General features: G+C 42.6%; 1 protein-coding gene across 1 annotated transcript in view; it reads left to right on the forward strand.

Moving 5' to 3' along the window:
• LOC133583939 (protein phosphatase 1 regulatory subunit 1A-like) overlaps window positions 1-24,452 on the forward strand; it is a 120,193-nt gene extending 95,741 nt beyond the window's left edge. The window contains exons 3-7 of the mRNA XM_061937683.1: window positions 9,510-9,547; window positions 9,622-9,685; window positions 12,283-12,465; window positions 19,614-19,727; window positions 23,928-24,452. Coding sequence (XP_061793667.1) covers window positions 9,510-9,547; window positions 9,622-9,685; window positions 12,283-12,465; window positions 19,614-19,727; window positions 23,928-24,007 — 479 coding nt within the window. The 3' untranslated portion in view covers window positions 24,008-24,452. The remainder of the gene's footprint in view (window positions 1-9,509; window positions 9,548-9,621; window positions 9,686-12,282; window positions 12,466-19,613; window positions 19,728-23,927) is intronic.
• The last annotated feature ends 219 nt before the right edge of the window (window positions 24,453-24,671 follow it).

The raw sequence follows: 24,671 nt of genomic DNA on the forward strand, positions 1-24,671 counted from the left end.
CTATGGCTCAAGCTCCGCCCACTCCTCTGTTTTCTCCCTCTTGGTCGTCCCTACAGTCCACTATTGAAGAGCAGACTAGACAATTAGGACAATCAAAAGGGGAGGAGCCTGCCCACCTCCTCACCTCCTTCCTCCCACCCCTAAAGACTGTTCCAGACTGCTCAAGACGCGTCTGGGATCCGCTTCTTGAGGGGGGGGCTAGTACTGGGTGCTTTGCTAGTGGAGCCCAAACCTCCATGCCGGCCTCCGCCACCAGACCTTCGGCATGCTAAGCCGCAACCCCCGGCCAGGCCACCTCCGCCAAAGTCACGCCCAGCACCTGCTCCAAGGCTGGTTCTCGCACCAGCACCGAATCCAAGTCTGGTTTCCACACCAGCACCGACTCCAAGTCTGGTTTCCGCACCAGCACCTGTTTCCACGGCAACGAAAACGACAGTCCGGACGCCTGCCACTCTGACGCCACCATCAACCCTGGTGGTCCTGCAAACACCATCCTCTCCACCTCCTGCTCCATCGCTGCAAAGCACACGAGACCCCGCAGAGACCAACCAAGTAAAATGGGCATTGCACCAACAGGACAAACAACTTGGACAACAAGAGGAACAGTTTGGCGTTCTTGAGGCTTTCGTCAACGCCATGGCGGAACGCCAAGACGCCCGCCTTGACGCTTTGGAGTGACAGCTGGGAAGTATTCTCACCGCGCTGCAGGTGATGATTCCCCCTACGGCCAACCCAGCAGCCCAGCTGAGACATCCACCACTCGCAGATACTCCGTTGCATGTTCCGCCTCTGGCTCCGCCCACGCCGACAGACGAGCCGCCTGCTCTGCCTCTGGCTCCGCCCACGCCGACAGACGAGCCGCCTGCTCCGCCTCTGGCTCCGCCCACGCTGACAGACGTGCCGCCTGCTCCGCCCACGCCGACAGAGACGACGCCTTCTGTTTCCACGGCGACAACGCCTTCTGTTTCCACGGAGACGACGCTTCCTGTTTCCACGGCGACGACGCTTCCTGTTTCCACGGCGACGATGCTTCCTGTTTCCACGGCGACGACGCTTCCTGTTTCCACGGCGGCGACGACGCTTCCTGTTTCCACGGCGGCGACGACGCTTCCTGTTTCCACGGCGATGACGATGCTTCCTGTTTCCACGGCGACGACGACGCATCCTCCTGCTTCCACGGCGACGACGACGCATCCTCCTGCTTCCACGGCGACATCTGTTCTCTCGCTCTCATCGTCGTATCAGCGACCTCAAGTGGTTTGGCTGCGCAAGTGGCGCTCTCGGAGGTATGTGGATGGACGCAAACAGCAGCGACACCCGAGACGTTGTCGCAGAACTCTCCGGCTGCTGAACTTTTGGCGCCACTCACGCCCACCTTCTCGGCAGCCACGAATGTGGCCTTTCCGTGGTCGCCCACCTCGCCTCCGGCAGCGGCGTTCCATTCGCCGCCGCCACCTGACTCGTCCCCGGTGGATTCGGGGACATGTGACCTGGCGACCCTCCGCCAAATCCTCCCTCCACCCTCCCTGGACTCTTGAACTTTGTTATAGTTGGGGGGGGTTTAGTTTTTCTAGGGGACATCTGGAATCTGTCCCTTAAGGGGGGGGTACTGTTATGATCCGCTGCCCGGATCATATTTTTTGTTTACGTTTTCAAGAGACTTGTGTTTTTGGTTAGTTTTGGACTCCTTGAGTACCTGTTTTGTACACCTGAGTTTGTTTCCATGGCTGCTTATTATTTTCACCTGCCGCGTTTCTTCCCGACACGCACCTGTTTGTCATCACTGACATTATTATTTAAGTCTGTCCTCCCTGTCATTCGTTCTGGCTTCGTAGTTTGTTTTCGTGCAACAGTTGACGACTTTTGTTCCGGCTCTGTACCTGTTAGCTTCCATGCTAAATTCCTTTTTTTACCTTCTAGCTCCCATGCTAGCTCTTTTAGTTTTTGCCTTATGTGCTATGAGCACCCTTTTCTTTTTTCCAGTATAAGTTATTTATTAAATAAATACTTTCTTACCTGCACGCTGTGTCTGACGCCCGTCTGCATTCCTGAGAGAACGACCCCGCATCACAATGCGCCCCGGTCGTCACAAGTAGACTAAATATTTGTTTTTATATCCAATGAGATTGAAGTGTATTTCTGGTCTTGTCGCCCCCTCCCGGGCAGAAGGACGACACTGCAGTGCGGCCGGATCAAAAAGAGACGTCGGAGTCGCTGCACTGAACAAAACGTTGCTTTATTACAAGCGAGTGTCATTTAACCCTTGTGTAATGTTCATATTGTTGTTACTCAGCCAGCGTTTGTGGGTCTGATGGACCCGTTGCATTTTGTGGCTTTTAATGCCTCACAATCAAACACGTTTATGTTAAAACACTGAACAGATGTTTACCTTATCCCGATAAACATCTGTTCAGTATTTTAACATGCAAGTGTTAGGCCGGAAATGTGTCCCGTGAAAAACCGTCCGACCGGAACTAAAGTTAAAGTTAAAGTACCAATGATTGTCACACACACACTAGGTGTGGCGAAATTATTCTCTGCATTTGACCCATCACCCTTGATCACCCCCTGGGAGGTGAGGGGAGCAGTGGGCAGCAGCGGTGGCTGCGCCCGGGAATCATTTTGGTGATTTAACCCCTAATTCCAACCCTTGATGCTGAGTGCCAAGCAGGGAGGTAATGGGTCCCATTTTTATAGTCTTTGGTATGACTCGGCCGGGATTTGAACTCCCAACCTACCGATCTCAGGACGGACACTCTAACCACTAGGCCAAAGATCCTTTGGTGAATAATGTAAACTCACTACACCGGTATGTTTTAGCGCTTTCATGGCGAGTTTACTGACAGATATAAGTAAGAACTTTACACTACTTTATAATAGAAATGGCAACAGCGGATGATGAATGTCCCATAACAAGAAGATAGAAAATAAGAAGTTGCTTATGAACTACAAAGGCTGATGCGCGCAATTTTTCAGGATTTATGCAGATTTCAAAAACAGATCAGCAAGTACAAAAAGGTAAGAAAAGTTTATTTTGCATAATATTGCAAAAAAAAAAACGCCAGATGATATGTCTTACCTTATACACACACCATAATAATACTCCTATGTTGAAGCACAGTACAATCAATCAAGCGGTAAAGTCGTACTAAAACGTTTTGATAGATTTTTGAGCACCGTGTATAATGCTCTATATTTTCAATGGAACTTATAACATTTTGTTGTTGTTTACTTGAGTCATATTGCCAACATCTGTTCAGTATTTTAACATAGAAGTGTTTGATTGTGAGGCATTAAAAGCCACAAAATGCAACGGGTCCATCAGACCCACAAACGCTGGCTGAGTAACAACAATATGAACGTTGCACGGAAAATGTATCTGCCAGTTTCTGCATCCCACAGGGATTCTTCTTTTGTGTTTCTGCACCTGCGGTTCTCACACGAGGTTGCAACATTGTTTGTCAACACTTTCTGCTCTCATTTTCTCGCATATTTGACCCTCTGATGTTCTGTGTACCTCCACTCTGTCCTCCTCCTGTTTAGGCCTGTTGTGTGTTGTCAATTTCTACACTTCTATTAGCCTAGTTCAGTGGTTCTTAACCTGGGTTCGATCGAACCCTAGGGATTCGGTGAGTCGGCCTCAAGGCTTCGGCGCAGGTCAAAACACACCCGACTCATCGTGTAAATAAAAACTTCTCCCTATCGGCGTATTACGGATACGGCAACAGCAGAAGTCACACTGATTTGCAGGTGTGTAATTTGTTGTGAGTTTATGCACTGTGTTGGTTTTGTTGTTTGAACAAGGTGATGTTCATGCACGGTTCATTTTATGCACCAGTAAAAAAAACATGGTAACATTTTAGTATGAGGAACATATTCACCATTAATTAGTTGCTTATTAACATGCAAATTAGTAACATATTGGCTCTTAACTAGTCATTATTAAGTACTTATTAATGCCTTATTTTAACCCGAACCCTCTAACCCTGACCCTAACCCTAACCAAATAACTCTAAATTAAGTCTTTGTTACTTAGAATATGTTCCCCTAGTGTCCAAATAACTCTAAATCAAGTCTTTGTTACTTAGAATATGTTCCCCATACTAAAGTGTTACCAAAAACATAAATGTGTCTTGAATTTGGAAAAAAAACAACATTATATTTTTCACTAAAGAAGGGTTCGGTGAATGCGCATATGAAACTGGTGGGGTTCGGTACCTCCAACAAGGTTAAGAACCACTGGCCTAGTCTATTAAATGAAAACGGGTCCTACAGACCCGAACACCACACAAGGGTTAAACAGGTCTGCAGTATCCGGAGGAATCTAAGTTAAAAAAAAATTGAAGGACTCCTAACTTGGAGAAGCTAAACCACCAGTCTTGTATTCCTACCTCCTGTCTGTGTGTGTGCTAAGTCAGGAGAGCACATCCTGACCATAAAAGGAGATGTTTGTGTGTAAGTGTCGGGAAAACAACTGCTTCAAGTCATAACTTCAATGTTGGCGTTGAGCTAGACAGGTAGTCTCCTCTCAAGGATACGGTTATCACTTTTGCATACCGAAGTCCCAGTTAAAGTACCACTGATAGTTACACACACACTAGGTGTGGTGAAATTACCCTCTGCATTTGACCCGTCCCCTTGTTCCACCCTGTGGGAAGTGAGGGGAGCAGTGAGCAGCAGGAATAATTTTGGTGATTTAACCCCCAATTCCAACCCTTGATGCTGAGTGCCAAGCAGGAAGGTAATGGGTCCCAATTTTATAGTCTTTGGCATGACTCGGCCGGGGTTTGAACTCGCGACCAACCAATCTCAGGACAGACACTCCAACCACAAGGCCACTGAGCAGGTATTCAATTATTAGGGCAGCTTTTCTACAAGAAGTGATCCAATCCACCTGTGAATATCAAACTAATGGGCCTTATCTTATTATGTTCTCAAACTGAAATACCACTATTTACTTTAACTTGGTGGTTTGCTTTCTCCAAGATGAATATGAACATTCACCATATGTAGAACATAATATGAGTTAATTAATTCACATCAAGATCTAAATGTTCTGCCTTCACAAAGATAATATTTCTCAGTTTTGATCAACACTTTCAGAGAGGTAACGTTATTTCAAACACCTATCGTAGCGTACTCGCGGTAGGCCAACGGGGGCCACCACCGATTGTGGGCACTGCGTATAGTAAGGGGCGGCCGTGGTTGCAGCATTTTTTCTTCATGGACTTGTTTATGATCCTGCAGTTTTTGCAGCATTTTTGATGTATACTGCATTTTGACGTTGCATTTGTTTTAAGGTGTTTGAGTGTTTTTTGGTTTTGCACCATTGAGCATTTGTAATAATTTGTAATAAAAGCATGCATTAGCGTCTCCGTATTGCCCTGAGAGAGAATTGGGCGAACTCTGGCTATATTCTTAAGACAGTGGTTCTTAACCTGGGTTCGATCGAACCCTAGGGGTTCGGTGAGTCGGCCTCAAGGGTTCGGCGGAGGCCAAGACACACCAGACTCATCGTGTGAATAAAAACTTATCCCTATCAGTGTATTGCGGATACGGCAACAGCAGAAGTCACACTGATTTGCAGGTGTGTAGTTTGTTGTGAGTTTATGCACTGTGTTGGTTTTGTTCTTTGAACAAGGTGATGTTCATGCACGGTTCATTTTATGCACCAGTAAAAAAAACATGGTAACACTTTAGTATGGGGAACATATTCACCATTAATTAGTTGCTTATTAACATGCAAATTAGTAACATATTGGCTCTAAACTAGTCATTATTGAGTACTTATTAAAGGGGAACATTATCACAATTTCAGAAGGGTTAAAACCATTAAAAATCAGTTCCCAGTGGCTTATTATATTTTTCGAAGTTTTTTTTTAAATTTTACCCATCATGCAATATCCCTAAAAAAAGCTTCAAAGTGCCTGATTTTAACCATCGTTATAAACACCCGTCCATTTTCCTGTGACGTCACATAGTGAAGCCAACACAAACAAACATGGCGGAAAGAACAGCAAGCCAGAGCGACATTAGCTCGGATTCAGACTCGGATTTCAGCGGCTTAAGCGATTCAACAGATTACGAATGTATTGAAATGGATGGTTGTAGTGTGGAGGCAGGTAGCGAAAACGAAATTGAAGAAGAAACTGAAGCTATTGAGCCATATCGGTTTGAACCGTATGCAAGCGAAACCGACGGAAACCACACGACAGCCAGCGACACGGGAGAAAGCGAGGACGAATTCGGCGATCGCCTTCTAACCAACGATTGGTATGTGTTTGTTTGGCATTAAAGGAAACTAACAACTATGAACTAGGTTTACAGCATATTAAATACATTTGGCAACAACATGCACTTTGAGAGTGCAGACAGCCCAATTGTCATCAATTAATATATTCTGTAGACATACCGTCATCCACGCTCTTTTCCTGAAAGCTGATCTGTCCAGTTTTGGAGTTGATGTCAGCAGGCCAGGTAAGCTAGGGTCGATATTCTTCTCTTGATCATCTTCGGTGGCATAAGGGACGGTGTGAGCCAAGACATCCAGGGGGTTTAGCTCGCTCGTCTCCGGGAACAAACTGCCGCCATTGCTTGCCGTGCTACCGAGGGCCTTTGTCCCTGAATAGCTCACACACTCCGGCAGATTCAATGGGGGTCTGGCGGCAGATTTCTTTGACTTTATCGTTGGAAATGCATCTGCTTTGAGTGTCGCAGAATATCCACACATTCTTGCCATCTCTGTCGTAGCATAGCTTTCGTCGGTAAAGTATGCGGAACAAACGTCCAATTTCTTGCCACTTTCGCATCTTTGGGCCACTGGTGCAACTTGAATCCGTCTCTGTTCGTGTTGTTACACCCTCCGACAACACACCGACGAGGCATGATGTCTCCAAGGTACGGAAAACAGTCGAACAAACGGAAAATAACAGAGCTGATTTGATTCGGTGTTTGTAATGTGTTTGAGAAAATGGCGGATTGCTTCCCGATTTGACGTCACGTTGTGACGTCATCGCTCCGAGAGCGAATAATAGAAAGGCGTTTAATTCGCCAAAATTCACCCATTTAGAGTTCGGAAATCGGTTAAAAAAATATATGGTCTTTTTTCTGCAACATCAAGGTATATATTGACGCTTACATAGGTCTGGTGATAATGTTCCCCTTTAAGGTGTTTGAGTGTTTTTTGGTTTTGCACCATTGAGCATTTGTAATAATTTGTAATAAAAGCATGCATTAGCATCTCCGTGTTGCCCTGAGAGAGAATTGGGCGAACTCTGGCTATATTTTTAAGACAGTGGTTCTTAACCTGGGTTCGATCGAACCCTAGGGGTTCGGTGAGTCAGCCTCAGGGGTTCGGCGGAGGTCAAAACACACCCGACTCATCGTGTAAATAAAAACTTCTCCCTATCGGTGTATTGCGGATATGGCAACAGCAGAAGTCAGACTGATTTGCAGGTGTGTAATTTGTTGTGAGTTTATGCACTGTGTTGGTTTTGTTCTTTGAACAAGGTGATGTTCATGCACGGTTCATTTTGTGCACCAGTAATAAAACATGGTAACACTTTAGTATGTTGAACATATTCACCATTAATTAGTTGCTTATTAACATGCAAATTAGTAACATATTGGCTATTAATTAGTCATTATTACCGTAATTTTCGGAGTATAAGTCGCACCGGAGTATAAGTCGCACCTGCCGAAAATGCATAATAAAGAAGGAAAAAAAAACATATATAAGTCGCACTGGAGCCCGACCAAACTATGAAAAAAACTGCGACTTATAGTCCGAAAAATACGGTAAGTACTTATTAATGCCTTATTCGGCATGGCCTTATTATAACCCTAACCTTCTAACCCTGGCCCTAACCCTCTAACCCTAACCAAATAACTCTAAATTAAGTCTTTGTTTCTTAGAATATGTTCCCCATACTAAAGTGTTACCAAAAACATATAAGTTTGTTATGAATTTGAAAAAAAACCATCATTTTATTTTTCACTAAAAAAGGGTTTGGTGAATGCGCATATGAAACTGCTGGGGTTCGGTACCTCCAACAAGATTAAGAACCACTGTCTTAAGATGATGAAAACCTATTTTTGTTATATTTTTTATATGTGGTTGGTGGAAGTTGCGTCCTCGCAGTCCCACTGTCATACACTGCACCGGAGCCAGGCGTGTAGGTTTAACAAGGTTTTAATGACACCGTTGTCAACAAAAGTTTCTCTCTCTTAATTTAAATTTTCCTAAGGGAACTCTCCTGAAGGAATAAATAAAGTACTATCTATCTCGAATGTGACTTTTCAGCCACGTCCGTATCCTCCTCTCCCCCTGCGCCCGGCCGCTCACTGTTAAAGACAACAGATGATTAGATTAACACGTACCACCTGTGCAATCTAATCATCTGCCAGCTGTGTCTCGCCGTCAGCACATGCCACGCCCCCGTCTGATGGCGCTCTGTTTTCGGCACCATGAACAGAGGCGGTGACCTTTACTCCTGCAAGCGCGCTGATCACCCGCCCCTTCCACAGTGGTATAAAAAAAAAAAAACTAAGGTCAGAGTCGAAAACGACGCCCAGATTTTTCACTTGTAGTGATGGAGTTAAAGACAATGATTGTAGTTTTGATACACTATATTGATCAGATGTCCTAATCACTTGGCCCGGAAAACAGGTGTATAAAATCAAGCACTTAGGCATGGAGACGCGTTCACTGGAGTGATGAATCACGCTTTTCCATCTGGCAATCTGATCGAGTCTGGGTTTGGAGGTTGCCAGGAGAACGCTACATTTCGGACTGCATTGTGCCGAGTGTGAAATTTGGTGGAGAAGGAATTAGGATGTGGGGTTGTTTTTCAGGAGTTGGGCTTGGTCCCTTAGTTCCACTAAAATGAACTGTGAATGCTCCAGGATGCCAAAACATTTTGGACAATTCCATGCTCCCAACCTTCCTCTTCCAACATGACTGTGCACCAGTGCACAAAGCAAAGTCCATAAATACATGGATGACAGAGTCTGGTGTGGATGAACTTGACTGGCCTGCACAGAGTCCTGACCTGAACCCAATAGAACACATTTGGGATGAATTAGAACGGAGACAGAGAGCCAGGCCTTCTCGACCAACATCAGTGTGTGACCTCACCAATGCTCTTTTGAAAGAATGGTCGAAAATTCCTATAGACACACCTTGTGGACAGCCTTCCCAGAAGAGTTGAAGCTGCAATAGCTGCAAAAGGTGGATTGACGTCATATTGAACCCTATGGGTTAGGAATGGGATGGCACTTCAAGTTCATATGCGATAATATATTGTATGTGTTTCTCTCTCGGGGTCTCAGGGCCGATGACTAAGACTTCAATCTTGTCCTGATTAAGCACTGCCACATATGCTCTTTGTTATTGTTACACACAATCCTATATACACAAGCATGTGGGTATGTTATGATGTGCATACCTAAGTTTGATTCAGAGTATTTTGCACAGAACATAATTGGTGGTGTTTGTTTCTCTGTCACAGAAATCGACGAGGACCGTCTGCCTAACCAGTTGTACAAGGTACAGTACTCTTCTTCTTCTTCGTACACGCAGTATCACAATCGTCCTGTATCGACTTTGTTGTGTCATGGCAGGCAGCTTTGTTGAACTCCCCTCGCCAGCGGCGGAAAGGACAAAAGGGAACGCCGACAATGAAGGGTTAGTGACGTCTGCACTACAGCGTTGAATTACTCCAAGCGGTAACCACGGCAAGAGCACGGTTACTTCATCTCTGCGCCGTTATTAGTGACGCCAATCTCTTCCCATGCATGCATTTGTGTATTTATGGCAATAATTCATGCTGGATTTCACAGGGCATGGTCAAATGAGTGACATCGTCATACCTAAGTTATGGTTAGTATTTCGAACAGTGCGCTACTTAAGTGATAAAGTCCAGTCTTGCAGGTGGAATTTCAGGTTATTGACGATGTTGCGTAAGGCAACATGTTTGAAAAGAAAGCAGAGCTTATTTAAAGAGAAAGGAAAGGATGACGAATGTGTGATTCTTAAGTTAATAGATAGTCTTTGTAAATTCAGTTTCAAAATACAGTGGAACCTCGATTTATGAACGCTTATATCAGGGGTGCTCACACTTTTTCTGGAGGCGAGCTACTTTTCAATTGATCAAGTCGTGGGGATCTACCTCATTCATATATATAATTTATATTTACTTATTTATGAAATATATGTTTTTGTTAACAAGTTAAAGGTGTTTAATGATAATGCAAGCATGTTTAACACATATAGTTAATATTGTTAATACATTAAAGGTGTTTAATGATAATACAAGTATGTTTAATACATATAGTTAATATTGTTAACAAGTTAAAGGTGTTTAAAGATAATGCAAGCATGTTTAACACATATAGTTAATATTGTTAACAAGTTAAAGGTGGTTAAAGATAATACAAGCATGTTTAACACAAATAGTTAATATTGTTAATAACTTAAAGGTGGTTAAAGATAATACAAGCATGTTTAACACATATAGTTAATATTGTTAACAACTTAAAGGTGGTTAAAGATAATACAAGCATGTTTAACACATATAGTTAATATTGTTAACAACTTAAAGGTGTTTAAAGATAATACAAGCATGTTTAACACATATAGTTAATATTGTTAACAAGTTAAAGGTGTTTAAAGATAATACAAGCATGTTTAACACATATAGTTAATATTGTTAACAAGTTAAAGGTGGTTAAAGATAATACAAGCATGTTTAACACATATAGATTCCTTTCTTTCATGAAGACAAGAATATAAGTTGGTGTATTATCTGATTGTGATGACTTGCATTGATTGGAATCAGACAGTGGTGATGATAACGTCCGCATTTTCGAATGGAGGAGAAAAAAAGTCCTCCTTTCTGTCCAATACCACATGAAAGTGGTTGGTTTTTGGCATCTTATTTGTCCAGCTTCCGTACTTCTTTGTATACACTTTACAAGAAATACATTGTCGGCAAACTCCGTAGCTTGCTAGCTTGTGCACGCCAGCTTTCTGAGAGTCTTGTTTTGGTAGCGCAGGCAGGATGAAGCAGAGCTTTTATTGTGCAACCGTGCAGTCGGTCTTTGGAGTTTTGACGACAGGTACGGCGCCAGAGTCTGTTGAAATATAGTGTTTCTCGCCTTCCAGTCGGTAATTTTAATGAGCTGGCAGCAGCCAGCGTCATCTCAGAAGACCCTCGGGTGCCGTGAATGTCAATCAAGTGACAAAAGTGACGTCATAGTGAAGATTTATGATCGCTCATTTTTAGGACTATTTTTTTAATGCCTGGCTGGTGATCGACTGACACACCCTCCGAGATCGACCGGTAGATCGAGATCGACCGGTAGATCGCGATCGACGTAATGAGCACCCCTGGCCTATATGTACAAACATTTCCATTTATGAACTAATTAAAAGTATGCTCTGGTGCACAAACCTTGTCTCAATATACACTATATTGCCAAAAATGATCAGAATTATAGGGTTGGGTTGTTTTTCAGGAGCTGGGCTTGGCCCCTTAGTTCCAGTCAAAGGAACTTTGAATGCTCCAGGATACCAAAACATTTTGGACATGCTCCCAACCTTGTGGGAACAGTTTGGAGCGGGCCCCTTCCTCTTCCAAACATGACAAGGTCCATAAAGACATGGATGACAGAGTCTGGTGTGGATGAACTTGACTGGCCTGCTCAGAGTCCTGACCTGAACCCGATAGAACACCTTTCGGATGAATTAGAACGGGGACTGAGAGCCAGGCCTTCTGTGACCTCACCAATGCGCTTTTGGAAGAATGGTGGAAAATTCCTATGAACACACTCCGCAACCTTGTGGACAGCCTTCCCAGAAGAGTTGACGCTGTAATAGCTGCAAAAGGTGGACTGACATTATATTGAACCCTATGGGTTAGGAATGGTATGGCACTTCAAGTTCATATGTGAGTCAAGGCATTGTGTGCCCATCTCTGGTGCAAAACCGCACCAAACTGTGACAATAGTATGACACTTATTAACTGTAAGACCACACTGAATGCAAAACAACCCCTCTTTGTCAATATAATGTTACCATTTAATTGATATTTTTTCGTCAGCATCTCATGTTTGCTTACTTTCCAAACGTTTGACGTCATATGTGGTCTAAAATACTGTAATTTCCATCCGAAGTGTTTCTGCATTTCATATTTTACAAACACCCCTGAAAATTCCTTGCTACCAACCAATTGTACTCTCCAATATTGATGCATTTCCTTCCGTGTACCTGCCTGCTCGCAGAGCTGCAGTTCCTGGTAGAGCATCACTTGTACAGGCAGCAGCACGGAGGAAGCGACGAGTGCTCCTCCGAGAGTTGTCTGTCAGACCGGCCCAGCCCCGACACCTTTGCAGTTGGGGAGGAGCTTCCGTGTGACGACGAAGCCACGGCTGAAGCCTTTGAGAAGCTGCGCTGCCAAATGGAAGGTAGGTTTGGAACTGGCATGATATCTGTCATGACTGGGTCCTGGGTGTTTGCTTTTCCGGGATGCAACGGAAAATTGGCTCGGGCGAGACGGGAATGTAAGTACATAATTTTATTTTATAATTACTAAAACAAAAAGGAGTAAACAAAAGGCGCGCACAATGGCGGAGAACAAACTATGAAACCAAAAAGACTATAAACATGGAATAAAAACTTACTTTGGCATGGGACAAGAAGCATGATCTAAGAGGATGAAGAGTGTGTAGAGCATAATTGTGGGATGTCGTCAGAACGACAAACTGAAAACAATGAACTTAAATACTATAGACATGATTAGTGAAAGCAGGTGCGTGACTCAAAATGTGAAACAGGTGCGTGACGTGACAGGTGAAAACTAATGGTTGCTATGGTGACAAAACAAAAGTGCTCAAAAAGTCCAAAAACAAAACCGAACATGACTAAAACAAAAACATGATCACACAGACATGACAATATCAAGGCGCACGTAAAATCCTTTCATTTTCTCAAAAGTCGACAGTGCGCCTTATAAACCCGGTGCGCCTAATGTACGGAATCATTTTGGTTGTGCTTACTGACCTCAAATCTATTTTGTTTTGTACATGGTGTAATGATAAGTGTGACCAGTAGATGGCAGTCACACATAAGAGATACGTGTAGACTGCAATATGACTCAAGTTAACAACACCAACATTTTATATGTTCCATTGAAATTATAGAACATTACACACGGTTCTCAAAAATCTATCAAAATGTTTTAGTACGACTTTGGTAAGCTATGAAGCCGCACCACTTGATGGATTGTACTGTGCTTCAACATAGGAGTATTATTTTGGCATGTGTATAAGGTAAGACATATTATCTGGCGTTTTAATTCGCAATATTATGCAAAAGCAAATTTTCTTACTTTCTGGTACCTGCTGATCTGTATTTGGGATCTGCATGAATCCTGAAAAATTGCGCACTTCCGCCTTTATAGTCCGTGCCGACACTGTAGTCAGTAAGCTTTTTCTTTTTCTCTATCTTCTTGTTATGGGACGTTCATCCTCCGCTGTTGCCATTTCTAATATAAAGTAGTGTAAAGTTCTTACTTATATCCGTCAGTAAACTCGCCATGAAAGCACTAAAACATACCGGTGTAGTGAGTTTACATTATTCACCCAAGGAACTGTAGTTATTAGAGAGTTCCGGTCGGACGTTTTTTCACGGGACACATTTCCGGTGGAGATGCTGCTCCATTATTGATTGAAGTAAAATCTGAATGTCATTAAAACAGTTAGCTCCATCTTTTGACACTTCTTCCACTCCCGTCATTGCACGGTACACCGCTACAACAAAGATGACGGGGAGAATACGCTGTCAAAGGTGAGCCACGTAAATAAGACACGCCCACAAAACGGGGCATCCGGAAGCGACTGTCAGAAAGCGACTTGAAGATGCTCTGTAAAACATCATCTATGCAACATTTTGACCAAAGAACCACCATTACATGTTATGTAGACCACAAGGAAGTGTTTTACATTTAGAAAAAAAATAGTAATAATATGACTCCTTTAATGCGCCTTATAATCCGGTGCGCCCTATGGTCCGGAAAATATGGTATTTATTTGACAGCATGTTTTATTTTCTCGGCCACATTAAAATAAAAATCACTTTGTGGTCGTGTTTAATTTGCATTTGTGGGTATGCTTTTGCATTCGTGTCACAAATCCATGAAATAAAAAAAAGCACAGGGCTGGCTCTTTGAATACAAATCTTTACCATGTGACTTGAAGGAGAGCTCCATTAACTTGCATTGATTCGTAACCATAATTAGTCTACGCCATGCCAAACATGACACGCTAAAAATAGGGTTTAGCACGCAGACTAAATCATTAAAACATAATGTAAATGTTTCCGAATGGCTTTTCAAGCACACAAAAAGACGCATTCGTAAGCGACTGTCAAAAAGCGGCTTGAAGATGATCTGTAAAAATCATCTATGCCAGTGCTTTTCAACCACTGTGGCAGATACAGTCTGGTGTGCCGTGGGAGATGATCTAATTTCACCTAATAGGGTTAAAAATATTTTTTGCAAACCAATAATTATAGTCTGCAAATAATGTGCCATTGTTGAGTGTCTGTACTGTCTGGAGGTCGGCAGTGTAACTGTGTAATACTCTTCCATATCAGTAGGTGGCGGCAGTTAGTTAATTGCTTTGTAGATGTCGGGAACAGCGACGATGGTTTGTCGTGATCACAATATGCAGACGACAGCTGGACTCAGTGTGCAGGTAATAAGGTATCTAATGCTTAAACCAAAAATAAACAAAAGGTGAGTGCCGCTAAGAAAAGGCATTGAAGCTTTGGGAAGGCTATGCAGAACGAAACTAAAACTGAACTGGCTGCAAAGTAAACAAAAACAGAATGCAGGACGACAGCAAAAACTTACTGTGGAGCAGAGACAGCGTCCACAAAGTACATCCGAACATGACATGACAATCAACAATGTTCCCACAAAGAAGGATGAAAAAGACTTAAATAGTCGTGATTGCTAAAAGCAAAGCAAGTGTGGGGAATAGCGGTCAAGGAAGACATGAAACTGCTACAGGAAAATACCAACAAAACAGGAAAATCCACCAAAATAGGAGCGCAAGACAAGAACTAAAACACTTAAACACAGGACAACAGCAAAAAACTCCAAATAAGTCACGGCGTGATGTGACAGGTGGTGACAGTACACATACTTTGAGACAAGACCTATAGTGATGCATGCTTCGTTATGGTTTAAAGTCATATCCAACAATTGCGACAACGACTTTTTACTGTCAATATCTGCTGCTGAGTTTAGTTTTTTAATGTTTTCTGCTGGTGGCGTGCCTCTGGATTTTTTCAATGAAAAAAATGTGCCTTTGCTCAAAAAAAGGTTGAAAAACACTGATCTATGCAACATGTTGACCAAAGAACCACCATTACATGTTATGTAGACCACATTTAGAAAAAAGTAAATACAAATATGACTCTGTGGTGGGGGGGTGTGGCCTGCGAACCTGCAGCGAAGCGGGGTGTGTCAGGACCGGCTTTGAGATTAGTGACAGGTGCGTAGATGACACAGCTGTGAGTGTTTGTCTGATCACCTGTCGCTCTGTTGAAGGCAGCAGTCGGGAAGGAGAGGGGGTTGTTGATGGTGGAGAACGAGCGAGGGCGAGAGAAACTTTAACATGGCTGAAAAGCACAAGAAGGACAACTTATTGCAAAATAAATCATTGTTAACAAAGATGAACACGGCTGTCATGTGCGTCATTGGTTTTCCAGAGAATCCGGGAGAGCAAGACCTCCACAGACTCCTTTAATGTGCCTTATAATCCGGTGCACCTTTTGTATGAAAAAAAAAGATAACAACTTGTCTTTTAGTAGTAAGTAAACAAAAAAAGGCTCCTAATTAGTCTGCTGACGTATGCAGTAACATATTGTGTCATTTATCTACCTATTATTTTGTCAACATTATTAAGGACAAGTGGTAGAAAATGAATTAATAATCCACTTGTTCATTTACTGTTAATATCTGCTTGTTTTCTTTTTTAACATGTTCTATCTACACTTCTGTTAAAATGTAATAATCACTTATTATTCTGCTGTTTGATACTTTACATTGGTTTTGGATGATAGCGCACATTTGGGTATCAATCCGATACCAAGTAGTTACAGGATCATACATTGGTCATATTCAAAGTCCTTATATTTCCTGAGTTTATAAACATAATATAATTTTTTTTTAAACAAAGAAGATGTGACGCCAAAAAAATATTGCGTGATCATAATAGTATCGACTGGATACGTGCCTGTACTTGGTATCATTACAGCGGATGTCTGGTGTAGATCCACCAATAGCGTTTGTTTACATTGTGACGCTGGTGAGCTACGGTGTGTAGTGAAGCATGTTTAGCTATTCCTTGTCCTCCAGTGATAATGGTACTTGTAAGACACGTACTTTATTTGTCGCCATGGAGGCGAGGATTAGTGATTTTAGAATTCGCTAAAACACTGCAGACTGGGGCTGGACTTGAGCCTCTAGCTAGCTATCCATGTCTTAAAGCACCTCTTCCTGAGGGTGTTTCAGTGTTATAACTTCACCTTTATCTTTACTTTTTAAGCCAAAATGCGTCCCTGCAAAACAATAGACCATTCATTGGCAGTGCGCCTTATAATCCTGGTGCGCCCTATGGTGCGGAAAATACGGAAAATCGGATCAGGACTCGAAATTGGATCAGATCTGAGGCCGAAAAACGTTGATCGGCACATTTTTAGTTATAGTAAATATTCATCCTTTTTTACATTACAAAAAACCAACTACCTGCCGACAGAATTTGAACCGGCTTCCTTTGATATAGAAAGGGTTTTAAAGGCCTACTTAAACCCACTACTACCGACCACGCAGTCTAATAGTTTATATATCAATGATGAAATCTTAACATTGCAACACATGCCAATACGGCCGGGTTAGCTTACTAAAGTGCAATTTTAAATTCCGCGCGAAATATCCTGCTGAAAACGTCTCGGTATGATGACGCATGCGCGTGACGTCACGGATTGTAGAGGACATTTTGGGACAGCATGGTGGCCAGCTATTAAGTCGTCTGTTTTCATCGCAAAATTCCACAGTATTCTGGACATCTGTGTTGGTGAATCTTTTGCAATTTGTTCAATGAACAATGGAGACAGCGAAGAAGAAAGCTGTAGGTGGGAAGCGGTGTATTGCGGGCGGCTGCAGCAACACAAACACAACCGGTGTTTCATTGTTTACATTCCCGAAAGATGACAGTCAAGCTTTACCATTGGCCTGTGGAGAACTGGGACAACAGAGACTCTTACCAGGAGGACTTTGAGTTGGATACGCAGACGCGGTACCGTGAGTACTAGAGATGCGCGGATAAGCAATTATTTCATCCGCAACCGCATCACAAAAGTCGTCAACCATCCGCCATCCACCCGAACTAACATTTAATCAAAACCGCACCCGCCCGCCATCCGCCACCCGGCCGTTGTTATATATCTAATATAGACGATGCAAGGCATTAGTGAGGTTATAAAGCTTTTGCCTGTTAAAGAAAGGAGACTGATCCAATGCAGCGCTGAGCGCACCTCCAAGCGTGTGGAGGTGCGATGTCCCTCGCACCCGCGGCGGCTCCACCCGGGCTCGCGCCCGAGGCTTCAGCGCGAACCGCGGTGGCCATCCTACTCGTCGCGGCCTAGCCCTCGCGGCTCTCGCTGCCGGCGACGGCCGGGTATGGGCCCAACGCTCCAGCGCCATCCATTTTCTGGGCTAGTTGATTCGGCAGGTGGGTTGTTACACACTCTTAGCGGGTTCCGACTTCCATGGCCACCGTCCTGCTGTCTATATCAACCAACACCTTTTCTGGGGTCGAATGAGCGTCGGCATCGGGCGCCTTAACCCGGCGTTCGGTTCATCCCGCAGCGCCAGTTCTGCTTACCAAAAGTGGCCCACTCGGCTCACCAGGGTGAGCCCCACCCCTTTCGTGAGCGCACTGCGCGCGGAGTGACCCCTGTTACGTGCCCCCGGCAACGGGGGTGGCGGGCAGGTAAGCTGCGCGGGCGGAGCGCGCGGAGTGACCCCTGTTACGAGCCCCCGGCCACGGGGGTGGCGGGCAGGTAAGCTGCTTACCTGCTGCGCGTGTCGGTGCGGTGGGCGGGGTGTCGGTGCGGTGTGCGCGGTGGTGACCCTGGACGTGCGTCGGGCCCTTCTCGCGGATCACCTCAGCTAAGGCTCCCGGTGGGGCCCTCTCGGGGAAGGGGCCTCGGTCCCGGACCCCGGCGAGGCGTCCCTTCTCCGCTCCGTAAAAGTGTCCATCTCTTTTTTTTTCTGTTGTGGCATATGCTGCATGTGCCTGCTTGTTTTTCGTATGTGGGTAACAACATTTAACTATGTATATATATTTCCGAATTGGTTTAACTGCCACTCGCCTGAATCTATTTAAAATCTAATTTTTTTTTATTTCAACCGCCCGACCCACGGATAATCCGCGGACTCCCCGGTTGTGTCCGCAAACCGCGCATCTCTAGTGAGTACGCATGCAGCTGCAGCTTCCAAACATTTGATCGCTTGCCCGTACGTGCGTGCCGCTATGTGCATGTCACGTACGTAACTTTGGGGACTTTGGGGAAATATATGTGCTGTATGAACTTTGGGGAGGTGAACGATACTTTGGGCTGTGGGATTGAGTGTGTTGTGCAGGTGTTTGAGTTGTATTGGCGGGAGGGGGGAGGTGTTTGTTATGCGGGATTAATTTGTGGCATATTAAATACAAGCCTGGTTGTGTTGTGGCTAATAGAGTATATATATGTCTTGTGTTTATTTACTGTTTTAGTCATTCCCAGCTGAATATCAGGTCCCACCCGCCTCTCACAGCATCTTCCCTATCTGAATCGCTCCCACTGCCCTCTAGTCTTTCCCTCTCACTTTCCTCATCCACGAATCTTTCATCCTCGCTCAAATTAATGGGGAAATCGTCTCTTTCTCGGTCCGAATCGCTCTCGCTGCTGGTGGCCATGATTGTAAACAATGTGCGGATGTGAGGAGCTCCACAACCTGTGACGTCACGCTAGTCATCTGCTACTTCCGGTACAGGCAAGGCTTTTTTTATCAGCGACCAAAAGTTGCGAACTTTATAGTCGATGTTCTCTACTAAATCCTTTCAGCAAAAATATGGCAATATCGCAAAATGATCAAGTATGACACATAGAATGGACCTGCTATCCCCGTTTAAATAAGAAAATCGCATTTCAGTAGGCCTTTAAATGTGTGTGCACATAATGCATCTGCACAGAGACCGTGTCCTTGCTGTAGTGACAGGGAGAAGACGTTGGACCGCCAAGTAATGGACTTTAATAGCAGGTCACTTGATGGTCATGTGGTGCAGCACACAGTATTATTGGCATCATCCGGCTTCCTCTCTGCATGCTGTATGCAACATAGTGGTTAGCAGTGCAGTATCTCCCCTCGAAGACTCAGCAGGAGTAAACAACGTGCAACTATAAATGTCAGCCGCCATTGATCACATCCGCTAATCTGCATCTAATGGCCGCTGTTTGACTGGTCAATATCTTCACTGGCATTATTTTGTCTTCTGCTCAGAGTTCTCCAGGGAGAGTCTGTCGGACGTGGCTGGCAGCGGCGGATTAGAGCTCCCCCTTCCTAAGGACGCTGCTCTCTCGGATCCGTCAGCGCAACTAAACAACGCACAAGCAGGTAAATGAGAAGCAAGGTTTTGCTGTCAGGTTCAAACACTGATGACATCTATTATACAGACAAGAAGCAAGGAATCACGCAGAGACAGAGTTCAATTTGGCTCAAAGGAAAATATCCTAATTTTTGGAAGCTCAACATTGTTTATAGGGTTTGGCGCAATAAGTCTTCAACTTCAGCCTAAGCCTTTTCGGTCTGCAACATTTTCAATTAATGAATGTACAACTGTTTGTTTATGTAAAACTGTTTGTTTATTTTGTTGACCACTGACCGAAAAAATAATAATAAACTAAACTAAACTCAATGAGGAGAGACGTATTGGGCTGTACTCTCCAGTTACAGAGCCAACCTACGCTCTAAGGTACAGCCCACGTGCTCCTCTATTAATTTGGGAGGTCCATGGTTACATCACTGAGGCTGCTTCCGAAGGAAAGGGAGGTTAATTTCAGCAGCCCCAGTTGGACACAACATATGATTATTCAGAAATGCAAACGTGCTGACACTCGTGGTATCGCCCCGTCTCTGCTTTGTCTGCGTCACAGTACTCGATGTTCGGCCTTGGCAGTCAGCAGGCCGAGTCTGGACACAAACACTGATACGAGACGACTCGCAATCTTTCGGATTGCCAGTTGTCCCTTTGCACAGATAGAAAAGTACAACTTCGGCACAATTGATAATGACTATAGCAACGGCCCTTAAAGGGGAACACTATCACAATTTCAGAAGGGTTAAAACCATTAAAAATCAGTTCCCAGTGGCTTATTATATTTTTCGAAGTTTTTTTCAAAAGTTTACCCATTACGCAATATCCCTAAAAAAAGCTTCAAAGTGCCTGATTTTAACCATCGTTATATACACCCGTCCATTTTCCTGTGACGTCACACAGTGATGCCAATACAAACAAACATGGCGGATAGAAAAGCAAGGTATAGCGACATTAGCTCGGATTCAGACTCGGATTTCAGCGGCTTAAGCGATTCAACAGATTACGCATGTATTGAAACGGATGGTTGTAGTGTGGAGGCAGGTAGCGAAAACGAAATTGAAGAAGAAACTGAAGCTATTGAGCCATATCGGTTTGAACCGTATGCAGGCGAAACCGACGAAAACGACACAACAGCCAGCGACACGGGAGAAAGCGAGGACGAATTTGGCGATCGCCTTCTAACCAACGATTGGTATGTGTTTGTTTGGCATTAAAGGAAACTAACAACTATGAACTAGGTTTACAGCATATGAAATACATTTGGCAACAACATGCACTTTGAGAGTGCAGACAGCCCATTTCAGGTGCGCTAAGAACATATATTTTTCCACGATTTCAGCACTCAGGTTAACCATACCTAAATAGACACAAAATACTGCATTACACAAGACTACCCGAATGTACTCGAATGATTGAAAAAAATAAATGTTTTTAAGCTCAATTATTGGTAAACACAGTTTATGTATAATAATTTACGTAAAACCGCGAGTAATGAATAGAGTTTTCATCAATTAATATATTCTGTAGACATACCCTCATCCACTCTCTTTTCCTGAAAGCTGATCCGTCCAGTTTTGGAGTTGATGTCAGCATCTGCTTTGAGTGTCGCAGGATATCCACACATTCTTGCCATCTCTGTCGTAGCATAGCTTTCGTCGGTAAAGTGTGCGGAACAAACGACTGACCATTTCGTCGGCTTTCCCCACAGCCTCGTATTTTGAAGAAATTTCGTCCAATTTCTTGCCACTTTCGCATCTTTGGGCCACTGGTGCAACTTGAATCCGTCCCTGTTCGTGTTGTTACACCCTCCGACAACACACCGACGAAAGTGAGAAAATGGCGGATTGCTTCCCGATGTGACGTCACGTCTGAGAGCGAATAATAGAAAGGCGTTTAATTCGCCAAAATTCACCCATTTAGAGTTCGGAATTCGGTTAAAAAAAATATATGGTCTTTTTTCTGCAACATCAAGGTATATATTGACGCTTACATAGGTCTGGTGATAATGTTTCCCTTTAAGCATAAGAGTTGTGTGATAATTTATAATTAATTATTATAACAGCAAATGGCCATGCACCGTATTTTTTAAAACGGCATTGTTGCGTGAAATCTGATAGTTCACTGTTTTAAATACTGTACTATAGGCCCTGAATATAAGATGACACCCCTTTTTTAAAGAAAGAGAACATATTTTTTTGTGGATGGTTTTCTCATCATCCACAAGCAAGTGGCATAATAACACATGACTCAATTATGTGCCCACTAAATAGTAAAAAACTGATAACAAGAGAGGGCTAAAAATGCAGTTAATTGGGATTATTGTATTCCGCCTATACAGCCCTAAAACATATCCCAAACAACACTACGTTTACATGTTGTGACCTGCATATAACAAGCTATAATGACAGTGTCAGGTTTAAGCACCGAACTATCTATTAAACAGAACAAGAAGCAAGGAATCAGGCAGAGACATAAATCAATTTTGCTCATGAGGAGAACGCCTGGAGCTGCACACTTAGTTACAGTCTCCCCCCACGCTCTGAGGAACAGCCCCCATGCCCCCCATTTTATTCAGGAGTTCCCTAGTTACATCTGCTGAGGCTGCTTCAAAAGGGAGGGGTCACATATTATGCAAGCAGCTCCAGTAGACACAATACGTGATTATTCAGAATGGAAATGTGCTGAGAATTGTGATTTCGCCCTGTCCCTGCTTTTGTCTGCCCAACGTTGCCTTATCTTCGTTGAGGTACTTGAGGTCCGTCCTTGGCTGTTAACAGGCTAAAAAAACAGAAACAGCTGCGGCGAGGCAACCCCTAACTTGCAGTGGAAGATAACAAGTTATGTGCCTTTGCAAGAAAGAAAGAGTACATCTTGAGCACGTTAAATAATAACTACAGCAACGGCCTTTAAGCATAAGAGTTGTGTGATAACTTATATATAATCATTCTAACAGACAGACATGGGCAATTATCGGTAAAAATGTGCACTTTAAACCCGAATAAGTAAGGAGAATAAAAATAAAAAGTGAGGCAATCAGTTGCCACATATTTTTTGAGTTCATAAACTCAAATATTTGAGTATATCAGATCGTAAATATTTGGAGTTTATGTTAAATGTACTTAATCGAACTTACCAACTAAGCCAACTCAAAAATGTTCCTCCGTGTGTCTGCTGCCTGAAGAGAAAGTGCAAGTAAATGCTACAAAATAAAAGCACTTCCTCTGTGTGTGTGTGTGTGTGTGTGCATGTAATAATGTATATATAAATACACACACAGAGTATAATAACTACAAATCTCTAATGCGATTGATTAATTCTTAATATATTCTTGATTTTTTTTAATGATTTGTTCTTTCAAAATGAGACAAACTTATGTTTAATCCCCTGAGTTTTAAGTACCTGTGAGTTAATTATTTTAAGTAGCAGTTACATAATCTGCAAACAAGTTAATATTAAGTAAAAATAACAAGTTTAATAAACTTAAAAAAAAGGAAAATGTTACTCACACTCAACATTTTTAAGTAAGTACAACTTTTAACCACTTTTTAAGTTTACACCACTTATTCTAATTAATTATTATGAGCATTCAGATTTACAGTGTGTCTGGGGGCCGATGTGTGTTTTATTCATACAGTGTATACATATATATATAAATATGTATACAATGAACACAAATATAAATGCAACACTTTTGTTTTTGTTCCCATTTTGAACTAAAATTTTTGCCATACACACAAAATATCTATTCCTCTCAAATATTGTTTACCAATCTGTCTAAATCATTTATCGGCCGATAATATCGGGACATCTCTACCAATTATTATTTATTTATTTATTCATTTTTATTGTGATTACTTATGGAGTATATTGTGAATAAATTGAGAACGGGAAGTGAACAAAAGTTTTAGCAACTGTTATGTGAAAGAAAAGGAGTGGGATTAAATAAGCTCTGCTTCTTCCTACTCCTTTTCGAACATGTTGAATAGAGAAACTGGAAATTGTGATGTATCATGTTGTATGCATGCATGTTCCAAATAAACTCAAACTTAACTCAACCTGTTTTAATTCATTTTAAAGTCAATACACATTGTTTCTCTTTTTGTCTTTGGACGGCAAAGAACAAAGACGCTGAATCGACAATTGAAATAAATGCTGCACACGCACATTGACTAATTGTGCCTAGCCTTTATTTAAGGGTGGTATTGTGTGTTTTACAGGCACACAAGCAGCAACATGCATCACCAGGCAACCCGCCGATGAGAAGACAAAGACAATCGGCTCGGAGACAGAAATATGAATATGAAAATTATTATTTTTTTGTGTGCATCACAATGCTGCTCCTTCTTCTCAGCCAGCGCGACAGAAGATTGTGCGTGCACGTTCACTTTTTAGCCACATCAGGAGACTCCTTGGGGCCTCTGTTACCAGCCGCAAAACAACATTGTGTGCCCTCAAAAAAGCAATTTACTTAGTTTATTTTCTATTCTTCTCAACATAAACTGGGAAATCCTGTGTTTGAAACCAATTGTGATGTGCTAGAAAGTCAATGAGGAGTAACTTACGCAATTTTAATCAAGCGCCATGTTAGTTTTATTTGATCTACTTACTTATATACCGTTACACATTATTACACAGCATACGACTTGATTTAGAACCCAAGGTCTGTGTGTGTGACAACCTTTTACATGACTTGGAAAAAAAGCCTGGAAATAATGTGTGGTCAGTAAGGCATTTCATCTACACATACACATTATTTATAAATATATATATATATATATATATATATATATATATATATATATATATATATATATATATATATATATATATATATATAAATATATATATATATATATATATATAAATATATATATATATATATATATATATATAAATATATATATATATATATATATGTATACATACATATATATATATATATATATACATACACATATGCA

This window comes from Nerophis lumbriciformis, linkage group LG03, assembly GCF_033978685.3.
Source record: "Nerophis lumbriciformis linkage group LG03, RoL_Nlum_v2.1, whole genome shotgun sequence".
Lineage (NCBI taxonomy): Eukaryota > Metazoa > Chordata > Actinopteri > Syngnathiformes > Syngnathidae > Nerophis > Nerophis lumbriciformis.